This window comes from Anas platyrhynchos, chromosome 2, assembly GCF_047663525.1.
Source record: "Anas platyrhynchos isolate ZD024472 breed Pekin duck chromosome 2, IASCAAS_PekinDuck_T2T, whole genome shotgun sequence".
Lineage (NCBI taxonomy): Eukaryota > Metazoa > Chordata > Aves > Anseriformes > Anatidae > Anas > Anas platyrhynchos.
The window spans coordinates 35,212,067-35,229,137 of NC_092588.1; the positions used below are offsets into that span (position 1 = coordinate 35,212,067).

Sequence of the window (17,071 nt, forward strand, 5' to 3'; positions counted from 1 at the left end):
TTACTCATACCGAGTGGTACCTGGCTCTAGTAAGAGGAAACTTTCACATCAGTCAGATTCCAGCAGCAAAATTCTCCTTTTTATCAACTCTGATCAAGCAGTTTTCCAAGTCTTGGGTCCACCTATTTTCATAACTTATTAAGAAAAATAACCATTCAGCTGTATGGATTTGCTCAGCATAAGGAATTTTATCCACAGTCAATAATTGTAAAGTTTGCAATTTTACTGGAACATGGCATGAATTTCCTGATTCTACAAAAAAACTTTCATTTTGGGGCCTTTTTCTTAGGCAGACATTTGTGCAGAATGGGAAAATGAATGTTTAACTCAATACCTGTTGATGCCTTTGACTTCAGTGTTTCAAGACCAGTATGAGACTGAATGGGGTGGAAATAACAATTTATTCTTTTTTCCCCAACAATCAGCTTTTACTTGTTAGCAGTTGACTTTCCACTGCAAAAACTTAGTAGACAGTTTGCAGATGTATAGTGGTTAAATGTTTAATTTCTTGCCACAGATCAGTAGGTGAGATTACAAGACTTGTATCCAGTCAGCTGAGCTAGAAATGAGTATCTACTGGTCCTGTTGGAAAGTAGAAATTAGGGTGAATTGATAGTAGCCAACCACTTACCATGCCAATGATTATGCAACTGACATGCCTTAACAACACCAGGTCAAGAAATGTGTGTATACACACATGCACACACACACAAATATGTATATATTTAATTTGGATTGACCCATTATCAAGTTCCATAACAGCCTAATTTATTTACCTATTGTGCACATCTGCCAAATGGACTGACTGTCAGTGTATGAATCTTCTGTGTCCAGGGCTCTCGAGCCTGGGAAAATCTGCTTTGAGGGTTACTTCTCAACTTACTCAAGAAAGCAGACTCAGGCCCTTGGGCAGCAAGTCCTTTCCAGGACTACAGATAGTAGGTCAAATTACAGCAAAAGACTGTCTTTGTCCTTTCAAGGTTCTTGGAAGCTGGTGATGCATTAGAATTTCTCAACCAGCAATATTTCTAGGGCCTGTTCCCAAGGGAAAATTCAAGCTGACTCTTGCCAGTTCCTTGAAACTTCACATAAAAGCTGTCTGAAAAATGCTCTGGTGATTGTAGATGCAGCTCTTCTGTTTCCTTGCATCAGTACCCCGTAAAGAAGAAAACTGATGAGAGTTCTTTGGCAAAAGTAAACTGAAGCATTGTGAAAGTGGTAAATATTTTCTCCAGATCCCTTCTCTTTCCAAGAATGATCTTTATGCATCCTCTGAAAACTCTCTGCAGAGAATCAGCACACAAGCAAACTACTAAAGGTAACAATGGGGAAGTGTCCAGAGTGACATCTAAGGAAGAAAACATGAGTCCCTTTCTACAGGTTTTTTTAATGACACTAAAATCACAGAACAGCCACAAATCCTTGATTTTGGATTGTATTGCCTTGACATTTTTCACTCCTCTTTGCTCAGTATGTACAGAATATCAAAGAATAACACATCTAGCAAGCAGAAGAGATTTCCTTATTAAATAACAGAAGTACTTAAATTGTGTGTTGGTTCCTATTTTTTAATCACAACATTTATATTACAAGGGCAAAAAATACACACCTATCTCTCTTTCTGACATATGTCTGCAAACATAATTAAGCACAAAAAGATGAAGGAGAGGGTATGATAAAAAATGGCAATATTTCTTACAATGTTTTTCATTCCTTATTTACCATAAATCTTTTTAGCTGTAATCATTCATATTCTTTTATATGAGTACCTATTTGATTTCAAATTTTCTTATAATTCATATGAAATTTTAAGAACAATTGACTTCCAGTTATCTTTGGATCTTACTGACAAGGATAATTTTTTAAGATGCTGTCAGAGAGCCTAAAGGATTTAGAAAGTAAAGTCTGATTTTTAGGAATTGAGACCCTAGATCTCATTTCCATAAGACAAGGTGGGTGGTGTTGTATCTCTTTTTGCAAATTATGCTTATGGGGAGATTTTGAAATGCCAAAGTGATTCAAATCTTTTCAATTATCATTTATTGGCTTTGAAAGTAGCCTCTTTAAATACCTGAATATGAGTTCATTTGAAAGTGGTACTCTCCCTCTTCCCCCCCCCACCCCAAAGTTTTTCATCCTTTTCCTTGTAGAACACTAACCACAAGGTATTAATTTAAAAGAACACAAGGTGACTCAAATATCTTCTCTTTTTGCATTGTTTTTCCACTACCAAAAACTAGCTTTACACCTGGCTGCTATTATCTCAAAGTAGTCAAAGAATGTGGTAAATATTATCCACATGTAATTTATTAAAAGCTGAGTCAAAGAACAGGTGTTGCTATTGTAAAGATTAATTTTGTAGCTCTTCTGCTAAGACTCATAAATTATGAACTCCTGGGCCCCTCAACACTAAATCACATGCACCCAACATCCACACAGATTTATTAACTTGAGAGTGAAAAATGATGCACAATCTTGCCAGCTGCTCTGCCTGCAAGCACTGGCATCAGCAAGTATGCCAAGCCTCTCCCTGACACCCCACTTTACAACTGGGAACTGCCAGCTTCTCTTTGCCAGCATTGGCAGTTCTGCACTTTCTGCTTGCCTATGTCACTAGCATACCCCCTCAGATAGGCAAGGTAGTATTGTTATTTTCAATAATGTTAATCATATTAGATTTCAGATACATGAATTATTGCTCTGATAAACATCCTTGTTCTACTACTTTAGTTATGTTAGTAGAAAGACCAACCAACTAGAAATGATGCAGCAGTTAACCGTGCAGACATACAGTCTCAGAGGAGTAGATTACTTCTGCAGATCTCTCTTTGCTAAAGAAACTGTAATTTACAGTTACCTTATTTCCCTTCTTCATTCTTGGTGCCCTCAGATCCAGAAAAAACAAATGTCATTACTCAGACAAGTATAATCTCTATTGATCTGAAGACAGGACTGATATTTTTTAATACTGTAACCTATAATCTGCTATTCTCTCACACTGGGCAATGGTAACTATCTCCCAGAATTCTTGAAATCTTATAGCACAGGATCTTGGATGCTCAGAAATGCCCTCACCCACACAATTCAGGTACAGCGGCTTCAAATAAACACTTGCTGCACATCTGATGTGCCCTGAAGCATCAGTCTCCCTGTCACATACTTAAAACCAGTCCATGTATGTGCAGCCAGTCCTGTAAATGTTGGTGGGATTGTAAATTCATTAGAGAAAAATACAGAGGAAAATTCATGTCCAAAGATAGGGCAGATACCAGCCAGGCTCTCCCTTTGGCCACTTATGCTTCAGCCCTAGTGGTAGGTTCAGATTTAAGCAAAACCAGAGTTACCAACTTTGGACTAAAATCAGCTGAATACATAAAACTTCATTTTAACACTACTAGTGTTAATAAAATAGCTCATGTCCTTCAGTATCTCAGTATGTAAACTGAAACTTCAGAGTCAAACCTTGGGCTATTTATGGATTTGTGAAACTGCTATATGAATAGAAAAAATCTTTTTGAAGTGGCATAATTTTAAAATATGCCCTGTTTATCTGGCCTGATTATCATTAACCATGAATCCCATACACAACTGTTTGACTCCATGATGAGACTGTCTTTTTCTTATTTTAAGGAATGTTTAAGGAATTTTTAGTCACACATATTAAGTTTTCTAAATATGCTGATTAAACCACCTGTTCTTTTCAAGTATATCATGTATGGAAATAGTTTGTATGTTCACCCTTCCAGATCATAAAACAACTGCAAAATAAAAAGAAAATGTGAAAAACATTTAATTTTTCCAGCAATATTATTTACAGGTACCTTGTAGTCAGATACAACTTGCTACAGTTTGAAAGTATTGTGATTTATAGTGTGCTACTTGTTGTTACCTGTTCTCTCAGTTAGGTTATGATCCTGCTGACCTTTACTTTCATGATTAGATAACTGCTTCAAAGAGTGTAGGAAATTAAGGATTACTTGTGTGATTGAGAACAATTTTTTTTTCATACAGAGGAATTCAGAAGAATGCAGACAAACCAGAAATAATGAGGAAAAAGGTTCTACCTTTTAGAGCTGCTGAGTTTCTATGTGTGTGTGTGGTTTTTTTTGTTTTGTTTTGTTTTGTTTTTTGCTTTTTTTCAGGTCAATACGGATTTACTACACAAAGCATCTATTTCAACTTCATGCTATTTCTCTGGAACAACTACTTTAACACATCAGTACAAATTGTTTCACTTAGCTGGGTAAACTGGTCTGTGATTATTTTGTCAATGCTCAGTGACTGTAGGAAAGCTTATGGAAATTAATCATATAAAGCTCAGCCATTAAATTAATAATTGCTACTTATGAGAAAATCTCTGAACAAGCATTACTCCTTTGCAGGACTTGGTAAGATGTAAAAGAGAAGTTAAAAGTTTTATTTATTTATTTATTTATTTATTTTGACATATTATCATCACCTAACAAGTATACTTACATTTGTCTTGGTCAGCTTCCACTCCTTCACTTTCTGTGTCACTCGGCAATATCCAAGGCTGATGAGTAAGCTGAAGCTGTTGTAAGAATTCATCCTGCCACAAACAGATCTATTTTAGATAAAGTGACACAGAATGACAGAATGGTACTACATAAATGAAGATTGTAGCAAACACTCTAGTTTGAATTAACTAGAGAGGAAAAGCCCTTGAATTAAAAAATAAATAGATTAATAAATTAAAATAAATTAAAAATTAATAGATAAATAGATTTTTTTTTTTAATCTAATTCTTGTTTATTTGTCTGTTTATTCTGGAAAAAAAAAAAAAAATCTTTATTTATGAGTCTACTATGGCCATAGATAGATAGATAGATAAATGCTCATCTTAGAAATACAGTGACACAGAATAAAATCTTAATGCAGATATTCTATCTGTCCCTACAGTTTTTGGACCATGCTTAGAAATGTCATGAATCATTTGCTTAAGCAAGACTTTGATTTGTCAGAACTTTCACTGTTTTCAATCCCATAAGAATGAGGACCTGCAACCTGATATAGAACCTATAGTTTTATTGGAGAAAGCCTAGGAAGGAAAAATGCTATGGAAACTTTCGTCTCCAAGATACCATAAAACTCTAAGCATCAAAATACAAATGTTATACATGGTTAATAATCCACATCCAGCTGAATACATGCTTTTTAAAAATGTTTTACAATCATCTCCTTTTTACATGATGTATATATGTATGTATATAAAAATATTTTTCCATAGACACATATTCATGTAAGCATGTACACACATGTAAAATACTATGACAGATTCCTTTGCAATATTGAAGGTAAGAGATGAGAGTGGAATGCATTGTTTCATTCCAACAGTAGTTCAGACATGCAAGTTGAGTCTCCAAAAGTTAACTCAAACATCAGCCAGATATCATAAAATTACTGGCCAGATTCTCATAAGCACCTAACGGAAAAGGGGGCTACCAGCGCTGTCTCATTTTACACCAGTTGAAAATCAGAATCTACTTACTCAAAGTATTCAATAATCTACGTATTCATAGTATTGCACAGCACCCAGCATTACTTTTATTGCTAGGTCATCTGGTTTAAAAATATAAACTAGGTTTGTTTTACTCAGTTCTTGGAAACTTAAGACTGTTCAATCGAGATCTATCTTGGTGTAAGCAAATTGTTAACTCTGTTAGTAATCTGTTAAAAATTTCTAAAAAACTGCTGCAATGACCCAACATGAAGCTCAGGCAGCAGACCCAGGCTTTACAAATGTAATATTTTAAACTGTTCTCTATTCAAGAAAAGTAAAAGTTTGCTGACTACAGCACTGAAATGGGGAAAGGGTTTGGTTCAAGTAGTAGGATTCTTGCAGAAGGAGCAAGTGGCTCTCGTGCTAGTCAGCATGCTTTTTAATATTCCAAAAATAGAATGAAGAACTGAGCCAGGCAGTACAAGAGAATGGAAGTACCTGACAAAAAGAGAGTCCTTATGACTTGTGCTCTATACACCAGTGACTAGGAGGAGGCCTTGTGTTTACCAGTGCTGTGTTCAAATCAGCTGAAATTTCCCAGGATTAACAATGACAGACCCATAAATATTACTGTACACCACTTTAAACTGTCTGGATGAAAAAAGTAATTGTAAAATTCCAAGTGCTGAGAAAACGAGATGGCAAACAAGGGAGGCAGTAGTATTTTCATCTCTACAGCTATTGATAACTATCACAGCATTGTGTCACTTTAATGGCATCCATCCTAAGGAGATAAGCAGGATTCAACATTCCTTTGTCAATTTATACAAAACACCAAAGGATACAGTAAATTCATAAAGGTATCTCTGCAAAAGGATTTGAAGCCCTGATTTATTAGTTTTATAGAAATAATAAAACTATTTCTCTAGGTAGCATTTTTTGCTATAATTCAATTCAGCCTTGAACAGAGCTGATAATGGAACACACCTGTTAAAACTTTGTAATATTATGTGTGCCAAGAGGCAGAAACTTGTCCACAAAATCTCAGAACATTATAAGTCTTGAGCATTAAATTAAAATTCTTCACAGCTGATATGTTAAGTACTTGCCAAATTATTTAAGACTTGCGTTATAACAAGATTAAATCATCCTGAGCTATAGCATGAACTTTATCAAAACTTATAAAGAACTCTGAATTGTACTTTGAATGCTTTTGTATTTTAGACTTCTTATCTTTGAAACACATTACAGACTAGGAAGCATAGATAAGGCATTGAGAAATATGTTAGAAGTCCTGATAACCAAAAAAGTGACAGCATGCACCTTGTAAGTCCACTCATACCTGTTTGTTTGTTTTTTTTTAATTCAAGCTCTTTATAATAAAACACTTTGCTGGTACTCAGTATCTGTTTCCTTTTCAACTGACATATTCTCATCAAATATAGATCAGTTTTGTACTGATTAATTCCATTAATGCCACATGAGAGAAAGGAAGCAGATTTTTTTTCAAAATATTACCACAGCATCTTGTATAGGGTTGGTAATATAGCCACAGTGCATTCACATCTAATGGAAATTTCCTGTTAACACTGTAATTGTAAGAAAAATAAAGGCAATTTCTCTTCTTTTATTTTGCTGTTTTTATACAGGAAGGGGATACAAAACCTACAATGAAAGTTGCAAAGTAATTTACAGTCTCAGCTTTTAGTTTCATACATTTTTAATTTGCAAAAGTACAAAGAAAGAGCTTTCTTGTTCTTCACATAGCTTCCATTGACTTTCCAAATTTCTCTCCACGGTCAAAGAGGAATCACATGGACAGAAATAGAGGGACACCTCTAACATGGCAAAACACATTACTGAACAGAGATACTTTCTGGGTATGATCTATCCTTACCCACTTGTCTTTTCCTAAGTGAGCAGGAACTTGAATGAACAAAGACAGCTAAAAGAGCTCCCAAAGTTTCCAGTGTAACATTTCAAACATGAGTTTGGCAGCAGTAGATTGGCCAGACCTCCACCAGTCAGTTTCTGAGACCTGAGGGCTCTACAGCTTGACAGATGAAGCTCACCAGTATGAACATGTGATACTAGCCATTTTCCCCCTTGGAATCACAGCTGGTCCCAAGAGAACTTTCCATTAAGTCAAAGGTCTTGTGATTGTCAGGAAGGGACTAATATGGTTTGAGCTGGGGGACTAGCAGCCAATACTATTGTGCCCAGTGATGAAGAAAGAAAAAAGTTTTTCACTTCTAGCAGGGATCATAACAGGGGATATGATTCTGCACAGGAATGCTGAGATTTAATGCCAGCTTTACAGTGAGCTTACTGGATGAGACTGGACATGCTATTCTATCTCTAAAACATGATATTGCTCTTTTCTTAAAGTACTTGAGACAAACATATGTACACATTAAAATAATGTATAACAAGACACTATTATAAGAGGTATCAGCAAAGTTTGGGATTTTAGAAACAGAAGTAAAAAATCACAGCAAATGAAATGGGTTTTCAAGATTATTATTACTAAACCACAGAAAGGCTGTGGAAGTAAGCATTTTTAATTGCCTGTCTTGTTACGGGAAGTATCAGAAGGGACTGAAAGAGTTGCTGTCCCTTGGTAGAGATTAAGTATTCATCACATAGCACTTGCAGGATCCTGTACAAAAATAATCCAAGTTGGCATCACATGACTACAGTGAAGTCCGAAAAAATGATGTGTTTAGTGAGAAACAATGAATCCCTTCATTTCTTCTGAATATTCTTAGTTAAAAAAAGTGAACTTCAATCCTCATTGTATGTGAGAAAATTTCAACACACAAACACACCCATCCCTCCAAACAGTGGATGGATGATTTTGTCAAAACAGATTTCTATTACTGTTACATATTCTTTTCAAATTTCTGGCTTGAAAATATATTGACCGTAGTCACCTTTGGTCATTTTTAAGTTGGATATTCAATTCTGGATGAAGAACTAGCCAAAGAGATGAGATTAATGCACTGCCATTCAAAAACAAAAATGAGGATTTTTTTTTTCCATTGCTAAATGTACGGGTCAATATAGAAGGATTGGCATTTCCTGAGAAAAAAATCACCTTAGTGAGGCATGTATCTGAGATAGACAGCAAGGTTATTCTTTCACAGGTGCTTTTATTTCCACTGCCTACACAGTATAGTTATCTTTAAGGCAGCTAAGGTTAGCAGAGGAGAACTCACTCAAAATTTACAAGGTACTTTAACTTCTTTTTTCTTTTTTTTTTTTTTTTTAAATACAAAGACTAATCATATAAAATCCATTAATATAAGACAGGAAGTTCTTATGCTCTGAATTAGTCTAGTAGCTAACAAGCACAATAGTGATAGATAGTGATTCAACAATGTTGGACATTTTCTCATTGAAGTTCAGCTTTGTGTTTCAGAAAATCTGTCCATTCAGAGATGTCTAACTAATCATTCCAGTATGTAAAAAAAAAAAAAAAAAAAAAAGCAGAAAAAGCAGCAGACCAAGGAAATATTATGCACTGTCAGTGCAGCAGGAGGATAGGAGGATAAAATACCTTGGAATCATAAAGGTAAGATAAAAAGATAAAGTTGTGTTTAATAGTCCAGACATATGCACCTCAGAAACTGTAAGGCTAATAAAACTGCTGTGCATTAAGCAAGCAAGATCCTACAGATCTCATGAATAATTTAGGGCATGAGTGTTTTAGTATGATTTGTGCAATAATCCTGACATTCTCTCATCAGTACTTCTCAAAGCTGTGCAGTATTTCCTTGCTACTTTTCATTATGTTTCAAGGTTTTTTTTCAAAGCAGTAAGTTACATTAAGTATATTGATATTACTTCAACATAAAACACAATCTTGTCTTCATGTTATAGTAGCTATTAACCATAGCAAAAGCATTAAATTGAAAATCTTACTTCTGATAAACTGCTTCTCTGAGTAGTGACAGTTCCAACAACATCTCCACTCATTTGCACAGAGAGCCCTGAAGCAGCGCTGAGGGTCCTCCCCATTTGGCTCTTAGAGGTCAAAGATCGGCTTCTGTGCATATTGATGACACCTTCTTTATTTCCTTGATTACTAGGGGTAAGAGGCCGTGACAGCAAGCTGTTTGGGGTCACAGGTCTGCTTCCCGGTGTTGATGGAGTCGATGACCTGTTGGTTTGTGCACCAGGTGTTGGAGACCGGCTGTTTGCAAGACTTGAGACCTGTGCTCGGCTGTTAGTGGGCAACGGTGGTGATTTGTTTCCTTGGAGTTGAACATTTTTCCCCATTGGAGGCGGCACCTGAGGCCTTGGATTTTGGCCTTGTGCAGCTTGAAGATTGCCTTGATGGTCAGATGTAACTAAACTGTGGTGTTGGATACTAGGGCTTCTTGAGAGCCTTGCTTCTTCCCATAGTGCTAGGTCCTTTTCAATATCTGTGCACACATACAAACAAACACACACAAAAAAACTTCTGTTTCTCTTAGGTTTAAAATTCTTATTGATTTTCTCTACTATAAGTGACAACTTTAAATTGTGGAGAGAAAATCTATTCACCCTTAAGATATAAGGCATCAGAATTAACAGTTTCACATGATCATGTCCTCAGAAGTTATTTACAGTTGATTTACTGCACACACATCTATCCCACAGAAATACGATATTGCCACTTCATTGAATCATCTAGCTATAAATGTCACTACAACCTACAAAAACCTCTCTCATCTCATCAAAGTTCTCTCTCTGTGGCTTTTGCAGTTTCTCATTAGTATCAAGCTAAAATGGAGCTATGAACTAAACTCACAGTCCCTAGCTGCACTGAAGGGCTATCCAAAACTGGTTCAAGATGAGACTTTTGATTCTGGTCTCACTGTCTATTGCCCAAACAAAACTCTGGGGCTCTTCACCTCAAGTACATCTAGATCTGTGATCCTGCTTGGATCTGAATTTTGTACTGTGGTCTGCCTTCAATGCCTCAGCAGGTGAAGGGGTCCCCAAGGTCTAGAATTTAAGAGAGAAAGCTGACTCCCATTTGGTGTTCCAGTCCCCACCCTACACAGGAGGACTATAAGGAACAAGATCCTATTTAAAAATGGAACAGTTCAGGTGTAGTGAGGAAAGTATCTTCTGAATTCATGTAATTCATATAAATGCTCCTAATGATATAAATCCAACAAAGTTAGCTGAAGGTAAGTTAGAATTTAGGTTAGAATAGCTACTAAAGTGAAAATTCTTTGCAAGTAAAAATGTCAAGAAGCTTACGGAGCAGTTCATTTCATCTCACACAATAGTTCTGAATTTTCACTCTCACTGATGTACTCTACTGTAATTTGATTCTGATGGTGACAGTTGCTTACCTTTAGAAAAGAAATGTTATTTTCCTTCAAACTGTACAAGCCAGAAGCTGTAAATCAGCATGGCTGCACTGACTTAATCACCTATTAAGTGAACATATATAAAATGTGGATTTCATTTTTATTTGCTCCTTAAAGTCCTAAAATAAACACTTTCTAAACTGCATATCAGAAAATCAGATTTTCTTGCAAGTCTTCTTACCAGGTAAACAGAATAAAAATAATATAAAATATTATAGGTATACTATATGTATAAAAATAATATTTTATGTAAAATAGTTAAATATGTGCCACCTTCAACATTAATATAGTTTGAAGTAGCACTTTGAAAACAGGAAAATAAGGTACATCAGGTTCATGTTACTACTTCAACACAAGATATTTCACACATTTAAAATACTATTACTAAAAAAATAAATAAATAAAAGTGATAAAAATGAAATAGTTGTGAAAGCCTCAGACAAAAGTGTCTTTCAACTCTTTAAAAATTAAATGTTTTGATGCTAGCCAATTAGCCAATTTTAAAATGTAGTTATTCTTTCTATCACACAGTTAAGAATATTTCTGATTGCCACCTCAACCTTACAATAATGTTACTAAAAACTGGCCTCTAAAATTAATTATTTCCATTTTGAAATAATTATGTCTTGAAGTATTCTTCCATAATGTTTTAAAAAAATCATTACATATCACTTTGGAATTTGTAAGATGCCTGGCTCTAATCCAGGGGCCAATAATGACAATGTGGGTTACCTGTTTTAAACTGATTTCTGTCTTTGCAAAATTCAGACCTCTAACTTTCCCATAGTGATACAGTATGCAAAGAAATTATCTGAATATTATATGATTTAATAACAGCTAAATAAACATTTTTGTGGCTCATGTTTCCTTCATTTCATATAGTAAACAAGTCTGCAGGTAAACCATTTATGTTAATCATTTTTCCACATATAATTAACATATTTTCATAATGTAATTGTTCAGTTTTATTTAGCACAGGTTTTCCTTCAATAACAGCTTTTTAAACAGTAAGGAAAAACAAAACAAAACACATAAATTTCCAGCCACATGGTATTATTACCTGATACACAGTAAATACCAGAACTGAATTATGACTTAGGATTTTTTAAATCCCTTGTTAATGTCATTTAAAGGAAATTAAAATGCAGACAACAGAGCAACACAAAGGCATTTTACTTGCATATCAGAATGCCAGAATAAGGATATCATTCATAATACACTTACAAACTATGTATAGATGCACAACTGTTTATGCATTTAAAAGTTCTACTTGTGGTACAATATATTCTAGAAGTGTGCAATGAGCACAGAATGAGTATAACAAACAAAATGGGCAAGTTACTGGAATTAACTACCAAAGGGAAGAAAAAAAAAAAACAAAACCAAACCAAACAAACAAACAAAAAAGCACAATTCCATTTACATGTGATATAAAACAGATACAGTAACACACGAGCCTGGAACTTAGACAAAAGTATTATTGAGCCATATGCAAGGAAGGAAAGGAAAACTGATTGCTTCAAAATTTGATTTTGTGAAAATGTTGTTTTCAAATACCAGGGTACCTAGGTACATGCTGACAGTTGATATTACTCACTAATTTAGCTGTGCCCACTTGTGCCAATGTTAAAAAGTCAGTTTTACACAGCGTGTTCATAAGAGAAAGGCAAGCTCCTTAAGAAGGTGTATGTGAGACAGAGGACTATTTTTCATCATTGCACAGGTAGTCAAAGTCACAAGTCAGGCATCTAAATGATGTTCTAGTATCGGATAGGACTAATTGATTACATTGCACCTACTGAAAGAACTGAAAGAGGGAGACTTGCTGATACCACAGACACTTCATCTTTTGCAAATGTATGAAAAAAATAAGGCTAAGCAAAAACACAGCATTATTATCTGAGGTCCTCTGATCTGATTCTTCATTGAGGGCAATAATAAAGTTTTTACCTATTTTCTATCAGCATCTGAAAAAGATTGTCTTTTCCTTTGTCTAAAATACTGACATAGAAAGTTAAGTTACATTTTATTATCTCTTACTACCATACATACCAGCTAGATGTTTTTCCATGGTCTGAAGTTCTTTTGCTGCTAAGGAGTCCTTTAAGAGTTTCTGTCTTGGAGAACCTCCAGGTCTCACACCCATAGCATCCAGGGTCCAAGCTGGCTGAGACTTACATAGATAAAAATGCATTAGAATATTTTTAATGTACTTTCATATTTATGTGTAAAACAATTTTAAAAAAGGGGATGAGAACTCATTTAGAATAGTGAATCTGGTGGGGGTACACTGTGCAGAATAAATAATGCTCATATGCAAAAAGTACAAAACATAATTTCTTACCTTAAATAACATAAATAGTAGGTGTTGCACAAAATCAACAGTTCTAGGGTAATTCAAATATATACATGCACACGAGCACATTGAGACAACTTAACAGGACAAATTCTTCAATGATTTACATTCTATGCAATTCCAGTTACTTAGTGGGGGTTGCACTTACTTCAAATTACCATAACATTTGGCACAGTATCTCTGCAAAGCAGCACTTCTGGGAACATCACAGAATTTCCTAATCAAAATTGCCAGTGCTATTTTATCACTGCAAAAAGTACTCCTTTCAGGAACAGCAACTAAATCATTAAGGCAACATAGCCATTTGGAACAGATGCTGGCAAACATAACGCCTACCCAATTATTTCGCTATTGAATGGTGTGGTACTCAAAAGTTACCTGCATTTTCTGGAACCCATTCAGTAATTTCAAGTAATGGTTTTGAAATATAATGCTATGAGGTAAACGCAGTAAGTTTTTATATGCTTCCTTGAAATACACTAGAAGTATATGATGGAATGCTTAAGACTTGGTTATAAAAACAGTGAACAAAACATTAATTAAAACATTCTAAACAGCCTATCTGAAACAAATTTTACTTTATTACCTCAGCAAAACATTTCATCTGCAGTGTAGGGGGGGTCTTACTTTCTCTGGTTTCCCAAAGAAATAAAGCTTATGCAATGGTCTCATCATCATTTACCTCTTACTAATTTTCTTAATCTTCCAGTAAATGTCAAACAAATTTAGAGAGGGGCCAGGGTTTCAAAGGCATTAAGCTGATGTAATCGCAGAAAGAAGAATGATTAAGCAGAAGAGGGAGACCTAAACTGGTGACCCCATTTAGGGAAGGCACACAGAGGTCTGCTGCTGCAGTCTGCCACGCTGTACCCAAGTCACCAGCAGATGAATGGGATCCTGCAAAGAGCTGCAGCACGTGGTGGTGCTCTCCTGGCTGGGCTCTGTCAGCATATAAAGGGTAGACTATGGTTCAAAGGATGTACACAAAATCAAAAGTTTGCTATCCTCTTTGCCCACAAACAATTTGCTTTAACTGCAAACATTGTAGCTGCCTTGTGTTTTGTTTTTTGTTATTGATTTTTTTTAATTAAGCATAATTCAACAGAAGTAAACTATTATATGGGATATAATTTATAAATATAATCTTTTAAAATCTTTTCCAATAAACACTGTATTGTATTCAACTGATGACTGTGAAGCATGTGTCTTTTGTTAATTTGTTAACACAGATTTATATTTATAAAGCAATAGCTATACTGTGAAGTTCCACATCCATACTTAAAAAAAACCACTATTCATATTTTCTTGCATACTGCAGGTAATCCTACCCTCTTAAAACATTTTAAAAACACAATTGACATTTTTTTGATTTGACAAATGTTTTTTGTTCATTTGTTTGTTTGTTTGTTTGTTTACAGAAGTTCTACTCCAGTTAAATTTACCCATATTTAATCTCAGGTAAATATACAGCTGAATAAAACATAAATTACTCAGAAATTGAAGTATTCCTGCAAACACATTTATTTCATACATACTTTATTCACCCATTTCCCCAAGAGATTTTGAGAATTTGCCACTTCAGTCCAAGCTGTGAATTCTCCATCCAAATCATAACTTGGCTTGTTGATGTCACCTGTATTAAATTACTCACATCTGTTTGTTTCTAACAGATATTAGTTGCTCCATAACTACCTCTAGATAGAATAGTAACTCATTGTATGAGTGATTCCTCTGAAATAAAAGAAACAAAATAAGAGATGGGAAAGAGTAATAGACCCTGTAACAAAAATTTAATATTCTGATTACTTAACCTATTTTTCCCATACTCTGATCTTCAGAATTTTATGGGGGAAAGAGGCCATTTTTATATAAATTCAACAGTGTATCTTTTCATAATTGGGAAAAAAAAATAGCAGGGCAATAATAATGAATATAGGGGGAAAATCCCCAAGGTTAAAAGGATGAACTCTTTTTATACAGTTTCATGCATAGATATAACTCAGATGAACTAAAGAATAAAAATTAGTCAGTGGGCTATGGTAATACTTGAAGACCAAATTGTTTGTCTGTTATTCTCAACTCTATTGAAGTTTATCATAAACAAATAATTATGGGTTTTCTCTTACCCTGTAACCTCTAAACACATAGACTTACAAATGTTATCCTGCTGAGAGGTTTTCACTCTCTGTCTTCAATTTTCTATATACAAAATGGAGAAATCTTTCACTTCAACAAATGTCTATAGTTTCTTCTTATGTTCCACCTTTTCCTCTACCATACTTATTTCCTTTATGTACAGCAATAATGTAAGACATACCAACTAAGGTGACTGAGTGAAAGCATCTCAGCCTACTGCCCATAACAGAAACTAAAATAAATGCAGAAAAATTATTTTTTAATGGTAATCATTACATTAAAAAATAAAAAGAGTAATATTTAAATTAAATAATTTTCAGTTTGGAGACTCCAAATCACAAAGACAGAATAGAAGTCACAGAATCATTAAGATTGAAAAAGACATCCAAGATCATCTAGTCCAGCCATCCCCCTACCACTGATATCAACCACTAAACCGTCATCAAACATCAGCAATATTTTGCATGCTTCTATTCAGATTTTAAAATCTTGTATAATTTTTGTTATAACTAGATATAGTTATACATCTTCTTATAACTAGATAAACTGTGCATATTTTTTTTTAGTATGTACTATCATAAGTTGACAACATTTTGTCTCAGAATAGCATTCCAAAAGACCAGAATAATATTCTAATACTAGTTATAGAACATGAGATATTTAATAGTAGCAATTTAATTTAATGGAAAATGATGTGCTTATATTGCCTTAGAATTAAATACTCAATAGAAAATAATGATTTGGAAAATCTGAAAAAAAAATAGAATTTATTATGACATTAAAACTGCAGTGTAATGAATTTTTTGCTCCTTCACTGATGCTAGATATTTCAGGGCTATAAGAAACAATATTTCATTCTTTTTGGAGGCAGGCTCAAGTAATGTGTTATATACATATATATATATTTAAAAAAATAATAATACTTAACATGAAAAATATCTTTTAATATTTTGAGATTATGCATTTAAGTGCATAATACATAAACACAGACAAGATTTCTCTGTTTCTCCAGCAATTTATGTAACAGCCTTATTCCTAAAGGATAAGCACAAGCTGAAAGCAAGGGATGTTAATAAGGAAGCTCTGAAAGCATGTCAGTTCAAATGCTTTAGCAAGAAGAAATGCATTCACACAGCTACAGCAGAATTCAGTGTTACCATTTCTCTCCACTGGATGAATGGCAGCAGTTCAGATATCTCATTTAAGAGAGATTCACGCTTGCAAGTCATTTATTTAAACCTTCTTATTCCACTTTACTGAAAAGTGTCCTTTGTCTACAGGCCAGGTACAGCAGAGATAAAACAATCATTTTGGTTACCTCAGACTTTAATGATAATGACAGTAGACTGAAAGTGGTTGAAAAATTTAGTATGTATGCATAAAGTATATGTATACAAGAAGTCCTTTTCAATGCCTTCAGTATCTTCCAAACTGCAATTGCCCTTGATAGTTCATTAAGCTTTATAAATATTAGCACAAAATTTATAAATGGCCTATTCATATTAACAAGATTTTAAATCTAAATATGAGGATATTCCTGAAAGACATCCTTGCCTTTTAAACTTGTAAAAACAGCTCTGGGCCCTGTTCATGTCACCTTCAAACTCTGAAGGTAAGACAATGTCTCTTTGCACCAGAAATATGTTCAAAACCCTTGGGATATATTTGTTAAATTTTAAGGTCAACTATGCATTCATGTCTTAATTGGTTTTCTTTACATAACATCATTATTTCTTCACAAACAATATATTC

At 34.4% G+C, this 17,071-nt stretch overlaps 1 protein-coding gene across 7 annotated transcripts in view; it reads right to left on the reverse strand.

The window, feature by feature from the left end:
• C2H8orf34 (chromosome 2 C8orf34 homolog) overlaps positions 1–17,071 on the reverse strand; it is a 186,855-nt gene that overhangs the window by 27,034 nt on the left and 142,750 nt on the right. For all 7 annotated transcript variants that reach the window (XM_072034536.1, XM_027452324.3, XM_072034538.1 and 4 more), the window contains 3 exons: positions 12,880–13,000; positions 9,386–9,888; positions 4,477–4,570 (listed from right to left, as the gene is read on the reverse strand). In XM_072034536.1, the coding sequence (XP_071890637.1) occupies positions 4,477–4,570; positions 9,386–9,888; positions 12,880–13,000 (718 nt within the window). The remainder of the gene's footprint in view (positions 1–4,476; positions 4,571–9,385; positions 9,889–12,879; positions 13,001–17,071) is intronic.